This window comes from Vicugna pacos, chromosome 29, assembly GCF_048564905.1.
Source record: "Vicugna pacos chromosome 29, VicPac4, whole genome shotgun sequence".
NCBI classification, from domain to species: domain Eukaryota; kingdom Metazoa; phylum Chordata; class Mammalia; order Artiodactyla; family Camelidae; genus Vicugna; species Vicugna pacos.
In genome coordinates, this window is record NC_133015.1 from 3,403,063 (window position 1) to 3,423,754 (window position 20,692).

Sequence of the window (20,692 nt, forward strand, 5' to 3'; positions counted from 1 at the left end):
GTCACTAGATTCCTTATTGCTTAGAATAATTTTCAAAACTTACTCAACCACATCAATAGTTGTTCTAGCTCCATTATTTGGTTGAGTGATTAGGAAACTTATTTATTTATATTTATTTTGGAAAAGCTTCTCTTTTTATTTTTTTTACTTCAACAGTAAGCAAATATTGACAGAAGTGAACCAGTAGCCCAAATGCTTTCCATTTGCTAGTGTGATATTCTGACTTCCCTAGGACTGCTTTAGAAGTCGATCACTATCTTCTTGCACATCAAGCTGTTTGTTGAGGACTTTCTTTGAGTGTAAGGAAGGACAGTTACCTTTTGAACTCCCTGTTTAAGTAAATAAACCACAGCAAAGCAGTGGAGGCAGCAGGGATGTTTTCAAGAGCATATTAGCATAAAGCAATTAAGTGATGCTAATGGGGACTAGTCTCTCCTGTTATGGCAACAACTGCTCTGAACTCTGAAACAAAGTCACTTAGGAATCTTTCAGGGTTTTTTGCGTTGTAGTTCCTAGGGAATTCTCCACTCAATCTAACCTTATCTAGTAGGAGCAAACCTCAGATTCAACAAAGGGCTTTTACACCTGATTTGTTGACAAGTAACTTTGTGTCCCTTTGAAAGAAAAAAAAAGTTTCCCTCTAGCACTTTGCCTCTGGGCATCCTGCCTGCCTTCCTCCCTCCCCCCTTAGGCTTTTGCACCTGCTCAGGGCTTTTGCCTGGAGTCTGTTGATGACTTTATATTTGTTCAGTATATATATGTATTTTTTTGAAGTATAGTCAGTTACAATGTGTCAACTTCTGGTGTGCAGCACAATGTCCCAGTCACATATATACATACATGTATTCGTTTTCATATTCTTTTTCATTAAAGGTTATGCAAGATATTGAATATAGTTCCCTGTGCTATACAGAAGAAACTTGTTTTTTTAATCTATTCTTATATATAGTGGTTAACATTTGCAAATCTCAAACTCCCAAATTTATCCCTTCCCACCCCCTTTCCCTGGTAATCATAAGATTGTTTTCTATGTCTGTGAGTCTGTTTCTGTTTTGGAGTTGAGTTCATGAGTTCATTAGTGTTCCCCTCCCCCCCCCCCCTTTTTTTAAGATTCCGCATATAAGTGATATCATATGGTATTTTTCTTTCTCTTTCTGACTTACTAGTGTATTATTCTTAGTGCTGATTGCTCTACTTTCCACGTTCTTTCAGCTCAACAAGTTTCCTCCATGTAGCATGGTGAGGTCTGGGGGAAAGAACATGACTAACTGAAGAGGAAGTCAAGGAATTAATACTCCACAGCTCTAGCTCAGCCCTTGGTTCTTCTTGTGTCATGTCGTGAAGCATCTCTTTCCCCTTCTTTACATCATGACCGCGTTGTGGCACGTCGGGCAGTACCACAGTACAGGATGCAGCGGGGAAAAAGAGAAGGGTCACCTACAGGGCAGGAGGAACCCTTGGGGGATAGAGGCATCTTTTAAGTGAATGTCTCAGGAGGTGTTGAAGCCTGAACTGAGTCTTAAAAAAAGAATGAAGGGAGGGTAGAAAGAAGGGAGGGAGGGAGGGAAGGAAGGAAGGGAGAGAGAAAGCAAATGATAAGGATGCTCATGTAGATCATGTAGAAGCAGGCTGGCAAGTGGGGGATTTCCATACAGTGGTCTAAGTACTTTGGTGGATACTGGATGCTGTAAGGGCAGTAAAAAGGAGCTAGGCAAGACTTTCTGTGGGGACACAAGCCAGCCAGGCCCCCTACATCCAGGCCAAGGAAGAGATTTGCTCACATGTCTCTCTCTCTCTCCAGTTTTCTCTATCTTTGTACACTTATTTAACACATAGTGCCGGGCATTGTTCCAGCACTGAGGAGTACAGAGTTTGAATTAGATGAGGTGCAGGCTATGATGAGAGGCAGGTGAGCAAAGAAACAAGACCATTTCAGAGAACAATAGGTGCTGTGAAGAAAATGAAACATGATGAGTTGATAGAAAAACACTGAGACAAATTTAGATCAGGTGGTTAAAAAACTCAATTGAATACACTGCCCTATCTCTGTACCGTGAGTAAAATATAGCCTTCTATTTTATTCACCAGGAACATAGTTTTTTTTTTTTTTTATTGTAGATGAGACGTCTTTCTTCAGGTCAGAAATAAAGGGATGGTAATTCTTACTAGGTATGCTAATGGCACAGCTGTTTCCCAGCCCATCATAGTAACTAGACGGCCGTTCCCAGTTTATGGAGGCACTGCCTTTTGAAATTAGCTGTTTGCCTCTGCTTCTCTCTGGAATGAATGCACATTCTTAAAGAGTTCGTGTTTTTGGAATCCAGTTCAAGGCGAGGAGTGAAATCTTCTATATTTTTTCAACACTCAATATGGGTATTGAAATTTAGGTCACCCTGCCAATAGTCATGATCTTCAGATCCCAAAGGAGGGGGAAGAAACCGACATGTCACAGTCCTGTGTGTTACAGTCATCCAGTTTGAGGCTCCCTTCCCTGAAGGCAGTGTATTGATGAAGCCTTTTTGACTAACTGTTCTTTTCTTCTTTGCAACCATTGCGAAATGGTTTCTGAACAAGAGTAGATGCAAAAGGAAACGGGGAAAAAAAAGGATATAAAGACCCAGAAAGAAAACAGTGCTGACACATGTGCAACTTTTACTTGCTCAGATCTCTCTGCCTAGTAGGGCTTAACCACAATTAGTAGAGCAGCACCTCGTATATGAACAGAAGAAAACGCAAATATTTCTGTTATTCTATTGTGTGTGAATAATTATTAATTTGCCAGTTTTTAAAGTTAGTATTATAGTCAACAGGGAAAAATATGAGGAAGAGAAAGAATATTCCAAATGGAGCAAACTGCGTCGGAGAGGTCTTGAGGAAGGAGAGAGCTTGTCTCTATCAAGAAACTGGAAGGAAGCCCATGTAACTGGAGCTCCGTGAGCACAGGGGAGCCTGCCCGGGGGCTGGGCAGGGGCTGGAGGCTGGGCTGTGTGTGAATTTCTTCAGATGCAGTAGGAGGCAAACCATGGCTTTGAGTTGGCAGCACAGCCATTTCAGCGAAATTCAGCGGCAGCTGGAGTAGGATGGTGGCGGTGGTGATGGCAAGAAATCAAGAGATGTGCGATGCCATTTGAGAAGTGGGGAGGACTAGAGGAAGCCGGAGAGGGCTGGGACCACAGAGGATGCCTTCTGGAGGTGTTCACGCTGAGACACGTGAGACGTTCACAGATTTACATCAAGTTGTTGGTTCGATAAACAAATCTTCTATGTTAGAAGGGAAGTACAAGGAGGTCAGTTCTACTAATTTTTTTTGAAGGCCTGAAAATAGATCAAAAACATCATCATCTTCTCGGATGGCAGGAGATAGTATAGTTTTTCTGTACAGTTTTCAGCAAACAACACGCAGATTTAAGCCAGAATTTTAAAGACACTAGAAGAAAAGCAAACTGAATTTCTCTTGTATGTTACTGCATCATGCTGCATACTGTGTGATGCTTTGTGAACTTGTTTTCATGAACAAAATGGTCTGTCTGGGTCCCGTACTGCATGGAAAGAAATATCTGTTTTTTAAACCCCAAAATATTTGTATCTGAAGTGAAATACTGGTGTTTGGGTAGGAATCTCTACTTTTAATTTTTAAGCATGGTGCGTTTTTCTAGGTTGATTTGGCCAACGTGCTAGCTGTGATTATTTTTAGTGTATGCTCTCCCCTCCCACCCTTTTCTGTAAGAGCTGTAGCCAGAGGCCAGAGACAAGATACAAACAATAAATGTAGGGCTCTGTAGAGGTGACTCCTCATTCTTCCCCTTTACATCAAAGGCTAAAACAAAACCTACATTGTTTGGAAAGGTGAAAATGTTTTTTTTCAATCCATGGTTCAAAGTCCTTTATACATCACATCCTTCTAGAAAACGAAATGTGTACTACTAATCATGTGTCTTTTCAAGTAGGCTTTTGTGTTCTTGTGACTTCCACATACCTTTTGGCTTCTAAAAAGAATCACTTACCTTTGCCCTTTCCTCCTTAACTTTTATTTTCTTTCAAGACATATTTATTGAGCTTGTACTATGTGCAAGGCATTTTTCTGGAAATAGGGAGCCATAAGTAAACAAGAGACAGACCTGTTTGCTGTCATTGGGATTATTTTCCAGCAGAGAGAATGAACAATAAATAAGTAAAACATGTAAGACAGTGATAAATGCATCAGTGAAGAAAAAGCAGGGGTGGGGGGGATAGTGAAAGCAGGTGTGGTTGGAGTGAGGGGCTTCAATCTTAGATAGCTTGGTCAGAGAAGGTTTCTTTTGGAAGGAAAATTGGTATCAAGACTTCAATATCATTTAAAATATCTTCTCTCTGCAAATGAGTCACAGGTACTTTTTCTGAATTGGCAATCTGTGATGACTGTAGTCTGCATTTACATCCTCTGTAACAACACTTGCTAAATTATTTGTACCATTGCATCCTGCTCAACAGAGAAGTTGTGGATAAATTGAATGGAGTCAAAAACTGAACATCCACAATTTATACGACTCTCTGCCAGGGCTCCTGTCCATGAGAAACAGTCATGGATTCACCTGTGCTTCCCCATTGCCTTGAGAACTTTTGCCAATTGACTGCTTATCTTGAGGAAGAACTTCATTTCTTCCTTCCTTAGTGGCATGTTGAGGTTGGGTTCCTATCTCCAGAATGCAGCCTGTTTGTCCCAAAAACCCGTTGGCCCTGTCTTAGTGAGATGCTAGCAATGTGAAGTGCTTCTCTGAGAAAAAATGGAATATAATACAGGGTTTTCCATTCAATTCCTTCCTGTTTTTTGGCCTAGAGAACGTTCCGTTTCATTGTTCCATAAATAATCACGGTCAGCTTTCTTTGTCGGAATCCAGTAGTTTTTTTAGCCATTTATATTTATTAGTTTAGGATATATATTATGATAATTTAAGAATATTTTATGTGGCAATTGGCCTGATTTTAATACCCAGGCAAAAACCCTTGTTACAGATAGACCAAAATGCTGTTTTTCTTTGAAATCAACAGAATATCACCTGATCACATACTATTCCCAGCAAACCCTGGATTTTCGTACATATTTTCTTAGCTCAATCTTTTCATGAAATAACTTTATATTTTAAAATCAGCTTATTATATCTCATGCATGTGGCTCAAAACATTTATTAATTCAGGCTACCTGCTACTATGAAAATTATCAACGTCAAGTTAATAATATAAGGAGATGTTAGACGTAAAGAGAACAAAATATGACTAAAATTTGAATGAGATAAGGAACAAGCAAACTGTAAACAAGATTATAAACCAGAAAAATACGATAACAACTTTCAATATAATTTTAGCAGTAACACCAGCAATTTTAATGCTCCTAGGTGCCAGGTCCTCAGAAAGTTCTCTGAATTAATCAGTAATCAGTAATCATACTAGACACCAGATATTTGTAATACCTCAGTGACTAGTATCTCAACCAAGGCGACACAGTTTTTAAGGGACAGAATAAGAATAGAATGTGAACTCCAAGTCATCAATTAAGCTATTCCGTTTATTTATAAACAGCAAAGTTGGTAGAGAAGACAGTTGATTATAAGTAGAATAAAGTACAATTATTCAGAGGTTACTCAAAAAATTTTAATATTTTAAATTAATTTAGTTGGGGAAAAGGCTCATTTTTATCATATTGCCTGCAGTCCAAGCGTCCTTAGTAGTTATGTATGTGTGTGTGAATTAAAATGTGAATAACTGACAAGCCCTAGGGAATCAGTTCGGGCTAACCTATTCTTAGTCAAAACCCTGGAAAAGCTGTATAATAAATGACTTATTAATATCTCAGCTGGGGGAGGAGAGCAGAGAAGAGTTGAATGGAAGTATTATTATGATACACACTTATCTAAATAGTACAGATTATAACTTACAAGTGAAGCACTGCTTGTAAATACTGAAATTTGAAATGAAGTAAAATAGTACATTTATTGGAAACTAACTTTTAAACATACCTAGTTTCTCTAATATTAAAGCACTTTGGATAGTCTCTAAATTATTGTAAAATTCTTAATAGAAAATGATTTGACATCAACAGATACACCTTTGGGGGAAGATGTGTTGCCCCTTAGTGAGAACTGATGGTGAAAACTATTGTGTTAGGCTAATTATTAACTCAACAATGTTTATAAACACCTGTTATGATGCAAATCATATATATTATTCACTAGAGATAAGAGAAAACATATTAAATATAAAATGGCCTGTGCTATGATCAAGTGAAGTAGAGGCTATTGTGGAAGCAAATAGGCAGGAGAGCAATTGACCCAGACTGGAATCCACTGTGTTGATTTTCCTTCAAGATGACTTTGTTCATGTAAAGTGACCGTATAATTTATGGTCTAAACCAGGACACCTTTGAAGGTGAAAGAGGATTCTGGTGATAATTACACAAGATCGTGGGTGTAACATGGGCATACCAGGAGGCATGGCATCACTATTTCATTCCAACATTTTAGATGAGGAGAGCTTGCATATGTCTGTAAATACAAAGGTGCTTATATGTCCGTATGCTGCTCCTAGCAAATGGAAAGCTCACTTAATTCACAAATCTGGCATGGAATTATCCGTGCAATCTCTGTTCTTCCATCTACAAAGCCCTGGAGATAACATAAACTGCTAAGATTAAGTATTGTTACATTACCTTTTTAACCACAATGTATGGATTAGACTTTGGGTAGTTTACTTCAAGAGCCTTCATGATCATTGTGGGCAAGTTATTCAGCTGTTTCTTTGACTTTTTTTTTTTTTACTGAGTTATAGTCAGTTTACAATGTTGTGTCAATTTCTGGTGTACAGCACAATTCTTCAGTCATACATGAATATACATATATTCATTTTCATGTTTTTTCACTGTGAGCTACTACAAGATTTTGAGTATATTTCCCTGTGCTATACAGCATAAACTTGTTTATCTATTTTATATACACCAGTCAGTATCTGCAAATCTCGAACTCCCAGTTTACCCCTTCCCACCCCCTCCCCCCGGCAACCACAGATCTGTATTCTATGTCTGTGATTCTGTTTCTGTAATACTACTCAGCCATAAAAAATGACAAAATAATGCCATTTGCAGCAACATGGGTGGACCTGGAGATTATCATTCTAAGTGAAATAAGCCAGAAAGAGAAAGAAAAATACCATATGACATCACTCATATATGGAATCTTTAAAAAAAATAAAAGACAAATGAACTTATACATAAAACAGAAGCAGACTCACAGATATAGAATACAGACTGGACTGTTTTGATGTAGGACAGCAGTAAAGGCGCTGGCTTAGCTTTGAAAGCCTTAAACCTTCGCACAGGGAGATTTGTGGGAGGCCTCACGTCTGCTGAGAGATGCTTCTGTTTGCTTTGCAGGACCAGTGGTTTTGGCGAGTGAGAAACAACAGGGTGATGGATGGGTACCCCATGCAGATCACTTACTTCTGGCGGGGCTTGCCTCCTAGTATCGACGCAGTTTATGAAAACAGTGATGGGAATTTTGTCTTCTTTAAAGGTAAGGAAAGTTCCCCATGTCTTGCTCCGTTGTATTTTGGTCATTTTTTTCCCCAAGACCTTGTTGAATACATAGAAATGAATAAGCAAAACCTGGTGAGTGAGGTTAGGTAGCTAATTCATTTTGTAAAATGAACTACATATGTTGACTATAAATATAAATGAAATAAAATCAAAGATAATTTTTTAATTCTCAAATTTATGTTTCCTCTTGTGGTATTCTGATTTATAAGTCAAATTTAGGAGCATTGTGATCTCTTAATAGTTTTAGATTTGGCGTAAAAGCACCAGAAAATAAATAAACTAATCAATTAAAAGTCATTTTATCTATTAATTAAGGGCTTGGGGGCTTTTTAAAGAGTATGTGGAGTTGCTTGTGGCTTTTATGCAATGAAATCTATTTCACATCTTATTTTCATATGTAATTCCTTAAACTTGATTCAGTCAGTTTATGTTTTTACTAAGTCTGTTATCATCTGAGTGACAGATTTTAATTGCACAAGGATTAATGCCTGGCATGCAAAGGTGAGATTGCCTGGTAAAGTGAACTTAAGTCAAGCGACTGGTACTCCGTCTTCAGAACTCGCTATCATTCAAAACAATGAATCTGAAGTCTGTGTTGGGGGCACAGGGAAAAGACACTGGTTGAGTCGGAGGACTGATACCATGGTGACGGGAGAATGAGTTGATCTGAGGAGAACTGGGCAGTAGAATGAACATGATTGAATGGATTACCCAAGAGCCTCCAGGACTGAGAATAAGCTTAGACAAAGACTGAAGCTGAGGGAGAAGAAAGAGGATAAAACGAAAAAACAAACAAAGAAACAAACAAACAAAAGCAGTTATTCTCAGGATCAGCCTACAGGTGTCTGCAGTAGCGATGAAGGATGAAGGATGAAGGTAATGCAAACATAAGGCTTAAGGACACTTGGGATGTTTTAAGTGCGGTCTGAACTACCCATGTGAAACGGAAGTATATACTTAGAATTTATCTTAACAGATCGTAACTTGGGAAAAGAGAGGTTAAAGGAACACGACAGTCCTGCGGTCACACTGCCAATTTTGAGCACTTACTAGCTCCTCGAACTGGACAGTTGCTCAATTCTCTTTGCCTCAGTTTCTCCATCTGGAGAATGAGGTTAGTATTAGTCCCCACCTCAGGATCAGTTTGAGGAGTAAATTAATGACCAAGTGTGAAGAGGTTGGCACCCACAAGCCCTCAGTAAACATCAGCCATTGCTACTGCTGGTGTGATCGCTGTCATTATTATTATTATCAATATTACTGCCCCCCTGCTCTCTGTAATGAGTGACATGTCCTGTCCTACCATGGACAAAGGAAAGATGCCTAAAGGTTCAGAATCCTAGGGGCATGATATTTGGAGGGAAATTACCCTCCCCTACACTCTTCTTTGGTCCCATGGGCAGTAGCAACAACAACAAACAACAACAACAACAAATGGAAGAATAAGCCCTAGGTAGCCTACGGATTGAGGGCTGTCCCAAGGGACCCCGTCTCATCACAGCATCAATCGTGCCCTCTGATGAAACCGCCCGAGGAGAAACTGGCACAGTCACAAATCAGTGTTCCCACGATTCTTTATTGCCTCGGGGCCTCCGCACTTCTATTCAGTGTGCCTCCCCTCCCTCCCTCACTCTGGAAGGGCTCGCTGCTTTTCATCTTCCAACTGCCAGCATGAAAGGGACCTCCCCAGAGTGTCCTCCCTGTCCACGCCATTGCCACCCTCCACCGCGCACGCAGCACTTGTAACATCTGAAATTGACTGCGTTCTGATGTAAATTCCATGCAAGCTGGATCTTGTTTATATTCTCTCACACACCACTGTATTTCCAGTTCCCAGAGACAGTGTTCGGTGCATAGTAGGTGCTAAACAAACGTTTTAATAAAAGCAAGATAGTTGCATTCTGATTGGACTCAAAAGGATATTTCTTACAATGGTAACAACAGGAACAACTTTGTCTCTTGTCACATAGTTACTAAACGTTTAGAATGTTTAGCTTGTCAGCGGTCTCCTCTGATCTACTGTCAGTATCAGGCAATGTCTAATCTTAGAGCTTTCTCACTCCGAGGGCCCAGCTGCGGTGCTTCCTTCCTCCAGTTTACTCCCCGCATTACCTTCAGATAAACCTCCCCGAACACGTTAGAAACAGGTAGCTCCCTTATTCCAAACAGAGGGAGCCAGAAGCGCTGGCTATTTCCAACAAGACCACCCCCTTCTCTGGTCTTTAATCTCACTATTGGCAGGAGAATTAAGAATTCCAGAACCCTGGGCTTTGGGTGACACCACCGTGTTCCTACCCTTATCACAACAATCACAATCAGGATGACTGTCTCAGCTTTGCCCTGGTCTCCTTATGGCCTTTATCACCTCAAAGTCTAGATGATCAGATCATCTCTCATCCCAAGACCATCATCCCCATCTTGCTCTGTGGATGAGGAGACAGTCAACACCTCATCTCTAGCACTCTGTTTCCCTTACTCTGTTTAATTTTCTGCATACCATCTGGCAAACTGTATGTTTCACTTACTTGTTGCTCATCTGTATCCTTCTCACTAGAATGTCAGCTCCTGAGGGCAAGATCATCTCTCCCTTGTTTTTTTTTAAATATAACATTGTATCCCCAATCTCTTAAACCAAGAGTTGAGAAACTTTTTCTGTAATGACCAAATAGCAAATATGTTTGGCTTTGAAGCCCATACCATCTGTATCACATTTCCTTTTATTTTTTTCAGCCTTCGAAAATGTAAAACCTCTTCTTAGATCATGGGCCGTACGAAAGCAGGCAGTTTGTCCTAGTTTGCTGACCTCTGTTTTAAACAATGACAGGACTGCAGTAAACACTAAACTAGTAATTGTTCAATGAATGAAGAATTCAGTTCAAGTCCTCATCTGTGTCTGTGTTCACAGCTCTATTCAACTTGGTCTAGCTCATACCAGCCGTATTGGACAGCTGTTAGCAATGGATTTAAGCATTATTCCTCTTCAAGTTGTTCTTTTTTTGGATCTCTTTCCTTCTGTTTTCTCTCTCCTTGTTTTTCCTTTATGTCTTTCTCTTCTTCTAATCCAGTCTATACAAGGGTACTTGTACTAAACTAGCTCTGTCTTTTATTCTTTCTACCAAACTAAAGTCCATGTTGGTACACAAACTTACTTAATCATGTATTTCCTAAAAGTACTTTAGTGTTAGCCTTGCTTTCATCTTGCATGAGAATTTGAAGGTGTGGATATAAATAGAAGTACAAATGAATATTTAGCTATTAAGTATAAATACCATCTTAGTAATGTAAAAATCAACATAACATGTCATATTCAGGTGAGCTTTAATAAATACCTTAAGAAGAATTAGAAACTGCTGGAGACAATAAAAACTTCATATTTTTGTACAATTTACATAATTTTTGAACTTTGAGCAAAATTACACATGTGTATGTCATATGCGTGGAATTGTCAGCACATAATCATAAAAATGGATATAGATTGTGGTCCATAGATGTGATCAGTTTTATATTCTTAATAGAATTTTATTGCTTTTTATATATAAAAGTGCAGTATATCAAAAATACACCAAGGGTGGCTTCTGTTTCTAGCCAAGATGTAGTAATAGGAGTCAGATTTATCCTCCCACGTAAAAGCACCAAAAATTGGACAAAGCATATGAAGCAATGATTTTCATGATACCAGACATCAAGAAACAAAGGCAGTGAATCCTGAGAGTTAAGAAACAAAGAGAAGTAAGCCCAGAAAGTGCCCCAGTTTCTGTTCTTGTAAGAATTTCCAGGCTGTGGCCCGTGGTATGGGAATGCAGGTGGAGTTTGGAAGGTTCTCTCAGTCAAGAAGACAGAGCTGAGAGCCATGGGAGAAGAAGGTGGCCACAGTTCACGGGACAAAGGAGTGCAGAGGAAGGAGCTGCACTGCGTGAGCACCCAGAGGTTAGCAGAGGAACCCCCAACAATATGGGAGACAGAGCTGGTCAGCTGATGTGTGTAAGGAAACGAAGTCTGGAGAAAGGCTCATGCAATAGACACAAAAGGGGCAATGCCTGACACCGACATAGGGCTGGCAGTACTTGTTCCCAGCAGCCATGGGCTGTCCACGGGCCCTGGACAGGCTACTGAGAAGAGTTTTGCCTCAGCAGTGGGGAATAATGATCCTAGAATGAGTACTCATTCCATCCTTCCTAACCAATCTTACAACACCTGAAGTACTCAGATTGTTTCTATGTAACAGTCCTGGACCAAAGCTCAGGAATATTTATAGGAATACAAAATTATTCACCCAACCAGGTAAAATTCACAGTATCTGACTTTCCCCATAAGACCAGAAGTAAGACAAGGGTGTCCACACTTATCAATTCTAATCAACATTTTACTGCAGGTTTTATTCAGTGTAATACCATTGCACTCAGGTATTTTCCCAAGACAAATGAAAACATTTATACAAAGACATCTACACAAATACTCAAAGCAGACATATTTGTGACAATGAAAAACTAAAAACAATTCATATATCCTCAATAGGTGAATAGGATAAATGAGCTATGGTATGTCCACATAGTGGAATACTACTCAGCAGTAAAAAGGATGAACTACTGATTCATCCTACAAATGGGTGAGGCTCAAAATAATTATGATGAGTAAAATAAGTCAGACAAAAAAGTATTGCTGTATTGCTATATTCATATAAAATTTCTAAAATGTGCAAATTAATCTACAGTGCCAAGAGGTGTCTCAGTGTTTGCCTGAGGACCAGTGTGATTGAGCAGGAGGGAATACAGAGGGGCATGAAAAAACAGTTCAGGATGATAAACATGTTCATTATCTTGATTATACAGATATGTTGACAGATCTATACATGTGTGGAAACTTAAATTATATATTTTAAATATGTGCTATTTATTGTGTGTTAATTACACCATAATAAGGCTTAAAAAAAAAAGCTTTGCTAAGCACATCAGTTTATGTTGGAATAGTTTAAATAAATATTTTACAAATTTAAGTATATTGTTGACCATGGGTAGTAAAATTTTATTCCTTCATTTTTCCACAGTGTGTTAATTATGAGCATCCAAATGAATACTATTCTGGTTTCAATCCCTTACTTAAACCCAGGGATAATCAAGCAGGGTGTCCCCTAATAGCAGAGATGCCTCATTCCCCAGCATCCTCTCTTCTTGATTGAGGTTCTACTGCTATTGAGAACAGTAACATGAGAAATTAACTAAGTCTTAATGTAGAATGAACCCATGTACTGTAGCTATCATACTTAAAACATTATATAATGTTACTACTTACAATGATTATATTGTATTTTCTAATAGATGTTTATATTGAAAATGACTATGTACAATATTTTGATGTCCACATTTTGAGTAATTCAATCTTTATTATTTTATATTGCTTATTGTGTTCTATTTTTGCTCTCCATTCTAAGTTCTCTGGTCTTATTTTTGTTTACTTTCTATTTATGCTTTACTATTTTTATCACATATTTTGGCGTAAAGAAGCAAAGTATAAGTAAGCAGATAAATATTTTAAGGAATTTTTTTCAACCTCACATATGTAGGATTTCTGTTTGTTTTGTTTTGTTTTCCCTTAAGAAGCCAGTTCTTAGTATATCCCTTCCCTGGTCAAGACGTTACTCAGTGTAGGTGCTTATGTCTGAGCGTAAAGCTGGATGCACAGACCTCAGGCCTTTCTCACTCAGTGCTAGCTGGCCTCATGGTTTGGTATACGTGACTGTCAGCTGGTATACCTGCTGCTGGTTAGAACTGTGATGTCTAAACAGACTCCCTTATCCTTCTACTCAACATTTGGCAGTGAACTGAGTCACTCTTTTATTGATGCCCAAAAGTTGGTTTATTTTACTGGGAAAGCCCCGGAAATAGGAAACATATCACACCCCAGGGAAGTAAAATGCTTTTCTCCAGCAACTGAATGTACTGCACCCTTTGTGCTAGTCAGCTGTCCTCACGTCATTCAGAGAAATCCCGTCTAACAGAGCAATGTTTTGTAAGCACGAGCAAACCAGACATTTATATTCTCAGTTACTAGTCATGTCCAGATTGAACGATTATGAGCCAATAACATAAAAAATTCTATGTTAGAAATTGAGCTGGTGCAGTCTCCTTCAAGAACGGGACAACAATTTAAAAGCCATCTCCCAGTGTTGTCCAAATCAGCAACAGTCAAGATCAAGTAGTTGACAAGTTGTCTCCAAATTCATATTGTTGCTATCCTTTAATAACTTCAAGCAGTACTTATCATTCTATTTGACAGCTTTGTTCCAAGAGGCAAAAGTCACATAGAAAAGGAACTAAAGTATCTGAGGCAGAAATGAGGAGGCTAGTAAGGTGTGGGAGTAAGAAAGGCATATAAAAGACGTGTATCAAAAGAGAACTGTCTGAAATATGTGGCACTGGAAGATGGCAAAGAAAAGAACTGTTTGCTTGAGAAATGGTTTATGTGACTTAAAAACATTATTTCTTCATTTCAAATGCTCATAAATCAGCAATTTCTTTATGATGTTGACAAATCACCACTCTTGAAAGGTTAAGGAAGTGCTAATGAAGTTCATTTAAAGTAGAAATACATTGTTTCTTACATAGTAAAATGGATAACCTAAACGAGATCTTTTATTTTAAATAGATAATGGAATGATTACTTACATCTCTGTAGAAGGTAATGGAAAATTGATGCCTAAAATGTTACACTAGATTAAGAAATTTACATTCAGTGGCCTCGGTACACACATTAATAGTTATATAACATGTACACAGGTTACTTGCTTGAATTAAATACATTCAGAGAATTTTAATATTACTGTCTGTATTTTATATTGACATGAAGTGACCGTCTAAACCAAATGGTCATTTAATATTTGAAAATCTCCCTTATATTTTAGCTCTACTTATTTATGATTATTCAAAAAGCCTATGGTATGTTTTTATGATGGCTGTTTTTAATTTCTGCTGCAATATTTTCATATCAGTAATATTGTGCATCTGATTTTTCCTCATTATCAACAACTTGTATCACATCCTTTTATTTATTGTATTTGCATACTCTGGGAAGCAAACAGTAAGATAAAGTTATGGGTAGGAAGGTAAAGCTTTGAAAGATAAAAGGGGAGGAGGCAGGACTGGCACAGAATCTTGGCAAACCCAGTGAGGAACTCCTGAGCAAAGGTTGCCTGTCAGAGGAGTCCCGAATAGTGCAGAAATGGCCAGAATCTAGTATGTGCTGTGCTCAGTCACTGCCTGGAAGCTGCCCCAAAAGTGCATGACCTGACCAAAGGCACTCAGTTGACTCCTTGGCCAACTATCAGATCCAAAGGCATTCAACTGAATGGCCAGTTCTTTCTTCAAGGGAGATCTAAGCTACCCACCTCAGTGTCTGCAACATTTGCATATGTGTTCAAAATTCTCTACTTACTTGATAATATTAGGGACCAGGAAAAATAAATTCTGGTAACAGAAAGTCACGTGACCTTCAGAACTGGGCATTTATTCAAATTTCTTGTGTTACCTACCTATAAACAATATAAAAATTAAAACTTAATCCAAATGACTGGTGCTGCCATCAATCAGTGTTCTTAATCATTTATTGCTGGCATTATTTATTTGAGTAGACACTAGACAAATTCGATCCACAAAATGTCATCTTCTGTAATAATGAGTACCATTTATTGGGTGCCATGAGTCAAGTACAGTGTGGGTATATTATACATTTGGGCATTATTTCCAGAGCTCTGAATGAGAGGTGTTAGTATTCTACATATAAATTAGAAAAGAAAGTCTTGGATTTAGTGACTTGTCCAAGATCTCAGTAGAGCAATAACCCCCTAGTTCTATCTGATTTCAAAGCTATTGACTATCCCACTAAGCCACTAATCCAATAAAGAATTTTTTTTTTCTTTTTAGAAGTGGCATCTCTATTTTATTCAGACTCTCACGGTTGAAGAATTTTAACTAGGATCATAGCCAGTCTGTTTGCTAGGGCTGCCAGTATCAATTCTTTATGATAATTTTTTTAAATCTTTGTAGTGTTTTGAAAGAATGTATCAGTGTTGGAACAGTAATCGACCAAATAAACATCATTATTGAGTAATCCAAGTGCAGGCTTATTTTGTATGAAGAAAAGTCAGCCAATATGGAATTTATGTCCTAATTTTTTCTGTAGAAGGGCGCATAGTAAATGCTTTTGGCTTTGCGGATCATATGGTCTCTATCATAATTACAAAACTCTGTCATTGTAAGGTTAGAAAGCACGTTAGACAATATGGCAATGAATTGGTATGGCTGTGTTTGGGTAAAACTTTATTTGCAAAAAAGGCAGCAGCTGGTGGCCCTAGTTTACTGACTGCTTTTGTAATAGAAGATGCAAAATATAAATGTACAAGTAGAGTTCTGTGGACTCTGAGGAGACGAAAATGCAGCTGATCTTTAAAAAAAAGAAAGTTATAAAGGGTGTCTAATTACTGAGGATACAATGAGCAAGGCATGAGCCTAATATAGTGGATTAATTAATAAATACTTCCAACAATAAATGTGGAGTGATCAGTTGATAAGGGGGAAGGAAGCAGGAATTATCAGCAATTCTGAAAGCCAGACAGAGTGTAAACATGCTCTGTTTTGAAAGTCAGTTTGGAATAGTAAGTTTAGCACTGCATTAAAAAGTCCTGGGCTGTAACACAAATCTATTAGCAATTGGTTGTGTCATTTTAAACGCATCACTTTTTTGACCTGGAAAATAAATGTGTTAGGCTGGATTCTCAACCATTTTTTTGATCCAGGGTACGGGAAAGTCAAATGTGCTCCTATCTGTAACAGTGGCTGAGTTCAAGGGTGTTAGGGAAGTATGTGGTAGTTTTAAGGCACTGTCCTCTAGATTGAAAAAAAAAATTAAGTCATTAGACACTATACTTTTTCTTGTAGGAAAAAGCATGTAATTTAAAAACTCTTCATGGGTTTATTTACTTAGCATATTTCCTGTGTGGGTCTCTCAGCTCCACAAGAGCAAAAACCCAGTGTTTCCCTGATTTTTGTGTCTGCTGCTCCTCGTTCAGTGACTGGCTGTAACAGACCCTTAACACACAGACATTGAATGGCTGGCTGGCTGGCTGGCTGGCTGGCTGAATGAATCATTGAAAAATGATTGGAATAGATGATCTATAAAGCCGCCTCCAACTCCAAACATTCTTTGAGGTTATTCATTTTATTTATAAAGCTTTTCTGTCTTTAACTCAGACTTGTTGATTATTTTCCCCCTCATCCTGCCAAGTACAATGTCAGTAAGGACCAGTTTTTTCCACTTGCTCCAGAAATCAACCCCATATGAAATCCAGTAAGTGCTCTCCTTCTGCCAAAGAGGCAATGTTTTCCTAGAGAACCAGACTGTCTGATGGTAAGGTAGTTAAAAATCTCCTTCTCCTATAAAAAATAGGTAAATACAAATCTCATATACTTCCTCAAATTCTAAAAACATAGAAACGAAATCGTTTCAACTTTGTCATGTGAAAATCTTGTCTCACTAAGATACAAAAGGGATTGTACAGTTGTGTTCCCTTAATAGGCACTTGGAGAATTAAACGTGTAACTCATAATCATTGTCGCATTATTTTCTTGAATTCGGTGCCACAAATACTCAGCAAGCAAGGTGTTCTGTTTTTTAACTTTTTCTGTATATAACTGCTAGGATCTCATCACGCCAACTTACAGCAAACGTTTGCTGATAAGTCTTCTCTTTCGCTTTGTTTTTTAAGGGGAATATAAATGCATTAAAAAAAATTCCCTGAGATTTGCTCCTAATAGAATAAAAAAAAAGCCTGATTGAGATCCTCTATACAAAGGCCTTGATCATTAACAGTAAAGGGCCTATTGTTTCTCCCTTTTACTGATGGAAAACATTTGAGCAGCAACATTGGGAAATATTTCCGTAACACTTGACAATCCCCATTCCTCTGCCAAAACAGCTTTTATATAATAACGCTAATTTCTTGGAAGAAATGTAAATTTTTTTCACACATTATCCTCTCCTGAGACACCTTGGACAACACATTTGTTTCACAGACACCTAAGTTTCTGTGAACACTGTCTCATGTTACAGGCACCGGGACGTCCAGGGTGTCCACGAACCTGGCAATGTCACTAGCGGGCCTGGAAAGAGAGCGAAGAAATTTTCATGGAAAGAATAGGGTATAGGAACTACAAATGGAAGCCTTCTAAGGCAGAGTAGAATGCTTCTGCTTGAAAGGAAAGGCAGCCAACCGCGCTGAGCTGGTGAAGTTTAGTCTACACAGCTGGCGTCGGAGGCATTGAAACTGTACACCCTTTCCTAATTAAAGCTGTGATGAAAGGAATGAACGCAGTAAGGATTGCAGTATCGGCTGACAGGACGAGACTTTCTCACTCTTTCTCCTATTGTTGTAAGGCTTTCTATTTTAAATGCCACAGAGATATGACTGAAATACAGAGCAAGCTGGAAAACAGCTCTCTGGACTTGCCATCTCACTAACCCTGGCAAGGAAGTGACCTGGGGCTTCGAACTGTGGGGTTTTTTTCCTTCAGAAAGTATTCACATTTAATAATGGCTCAGGATAGGTGTGTATTTTTACAATAGTATTTTCCAACATACAGTTAAACATAATCATTTTAACGGCCCTCCGACACAATACTGGGGCATGCCTTTAAATATTCTCAGACTTGCCGATAATTATAACATTAACTTTTCTTTCAGCAAGATTCAAGACACAATATTATAAATGTAGTCTTTATTGTCCCTTTATGTTAGATTTCGGATTTTTTATTTGATTATCTGTCTAATAGTAAACATGATTCTTTGAATCAGTAACCATTTATTAAGCACCTGCTACTTTCCAGGCATCATATGAAGGTGCCACGGGTAAATGGTATCAGATATGTTTGCCCTCTGGTTGTTCACAGCCTAGAGTGGGTGGCAGGCTTGTGATTCATGAAGTTCAGGGTGCTGAGTAAGCTGATAACATTGAAGACTGAGTGTTCTGGCAAAATAAGAGGCCCTCTTACTGAGATAGAAACCGTTTTCCAGAGAAGCGATGCCATGCTAAGTTTTGAAAGAATCATACCAGGTTTTAAGAAAAAGAAAAAAGAATGAAACAGAATATGGATAAAATAAGAGCCTCATATTGAAAAGAACCTGAAAATGACTTACCTGAGGTAGGTTTGGGTATTATCCCCAATGCAATGGGAAACCACTGAAGACTGTCAACAAGAGAGATAAAAATCAGTGTACATTTCAGGGAGATCTCTCTAATGACTGTGTGGAAGATAGATAAAAGAGAGACAGACTGGAGGCAAGGAAGCTATAAAATAAAAGCATTGCTGTGGAGGCACATGGCTGGAAGGCTGCACGGTACAGTGGCTAAAAGCCAGGGCTTTGGCCAGTAGACTTGGGCTTATAGATCTAATATCTGTGTAATATTTAGACGGTCAAAAATTATATGGAACAGCCTTACTCAGTAAAAAAAAAAAAAAAAAAGAAACCCAACCAGGCTAATTGAGCTTAGGAATGAATGTGGCAGGAACTCAGCTCAGGAACTGGCCACACCTGCCATCTCTCCAACAGGAGTCCTTGTGTCTCCTGTCTGTTTCCTCTTTGCACCTGCCCTACTCTGTTTTCTCTTCCAATCCGCCTCTCTGATGACTCAACTTCTTCCTCGTAACGCCTCCTTACCAATGGACATCACGACTTCGCAGGCCCCCAATGAGTAGTCAATTTCCCCTGCTGAGAAAAGTCTCTTAACATTCCTTGAGTCGCATCGGCAAGAAAGAGGCATGGATGGCTCTGCTCATCTCTTTCACTCTGCAGAATTTTGACTGGCTCTGGGTGTGGAGTGGTAATACTGAAGGAGGCTATGGAGAGCAGTGGGACGTACGTTAGAACTTATGGACAACAGGCAGTTAACTTTGGAAGGGACGATGGGAAAGAATACCTAGAACCAGTGGCAAGAAGAATGATCTGCAGGGGACAGGTTCAAGGAAGAGTTAACCAAATCAAACCAGCTGAATGTAAGGACTCATTAAATAGGAAAAACAAAGAGGGAGGTTTCCGATGTGAGCCACTGAGTAGCTAGCATGCCATCCATCCAAATAGAGAAAACAAGGAGGTCCTTCGATGAGTTCAACTTTGAACTTGTGGGTCAACTTTGTAGAAACCCAGGAGGTAACCATACATCATTTTTGGTTTTCAAGAGATATTTGGACTAGAGATAGTCATTTAGGACCACTCCCTTTTTTTGGCTTCTTGGGTTTTCTTTTACTTTGTCTTTCTCCCTTGCCTTCTCTACCTCCTTCCCATTTGCCTTTTCTTCCCTCTTCCCTTATGTGATCTCTTTGGAGCTGGGGGTGGGTGGGGGGGGTGGGTCACATGTTCCTAGAAACCCAGTCCTGGTTACTCTTCATCCTCTCTGGATTGTCTCATGGAATCTTGAATTAGTAAATGCCATATTTATGCTTGTGACTTAAAAGACTTACTGTCTTCAAATACACATCCTGTTACTTACTTGACTTCTTAGGTATCTAAATGACCTCTCAGATTTTGATTTGAACCCCCAACAGCCCACCCACCCACGTCGTCTTTGTCTGTTTGTATAACACTATAAAATCTCTCACTTAACAAAAGTCAGAACTTCAGGATTTTTCTTGATACAATCTTTTCTTTATTATATTCCATCTCCAAAATATGTCACGATTCCTTTCCATCTCTATTGCTGCCATCTTATTCAGACAACTAATAAAGAACTTTTTCATTGAATTATTCAGTGGTTTCCTATTTCACTTAGAATAAAATTCAAATTGTGACAAAGGCCACGTCACCTCTATCCTCACTACACACTCCTGCAACATGGTGTTCAAACTAACAAGGTTCTTTCCATTAGAGCATTTGGTCTTGGTGTTTCCTCCCTCTAAAACCATTTTACTGGTTTGGCTCTTTGGAATTACATGAGTCACAATTCACACTGAATACACAATTTGCACTGTTATCTGAATAAAGGGATCCAGCCATTCCATCACTGTTATATTAATATATTCTTTTGTATTTTTGTACACTTTTCCCTCTGAAAATAGCTTTATTCATTTGCTTGTTTAAGGGCAG

General features: G+C 38.7%; 1 protein-coding gene across 1 annotated transcript in view; it reads left to right on the forward strand.

Moving 5' to 3' along the window:
* MMP16 (matrix metallopeptidase 16) overlaps nucleotides 1–20,692 on the forward strand; it is a 275,059-nt gene that overhangs the window by 234,103 nt on the left and 20,264 nt on the right. Inside the window, exon 7 of the mRNA XM_006202357.4 lies at nucleotides 7,403–7,541. Coding sequence (XP_006202419.1) covers nucleotides 7,403–7,541 — 139 coding nt within the window. The remainder of the gene's footprint in view (nucleotides 1–7,402; nucleotides 7,542–20,692) is intronic.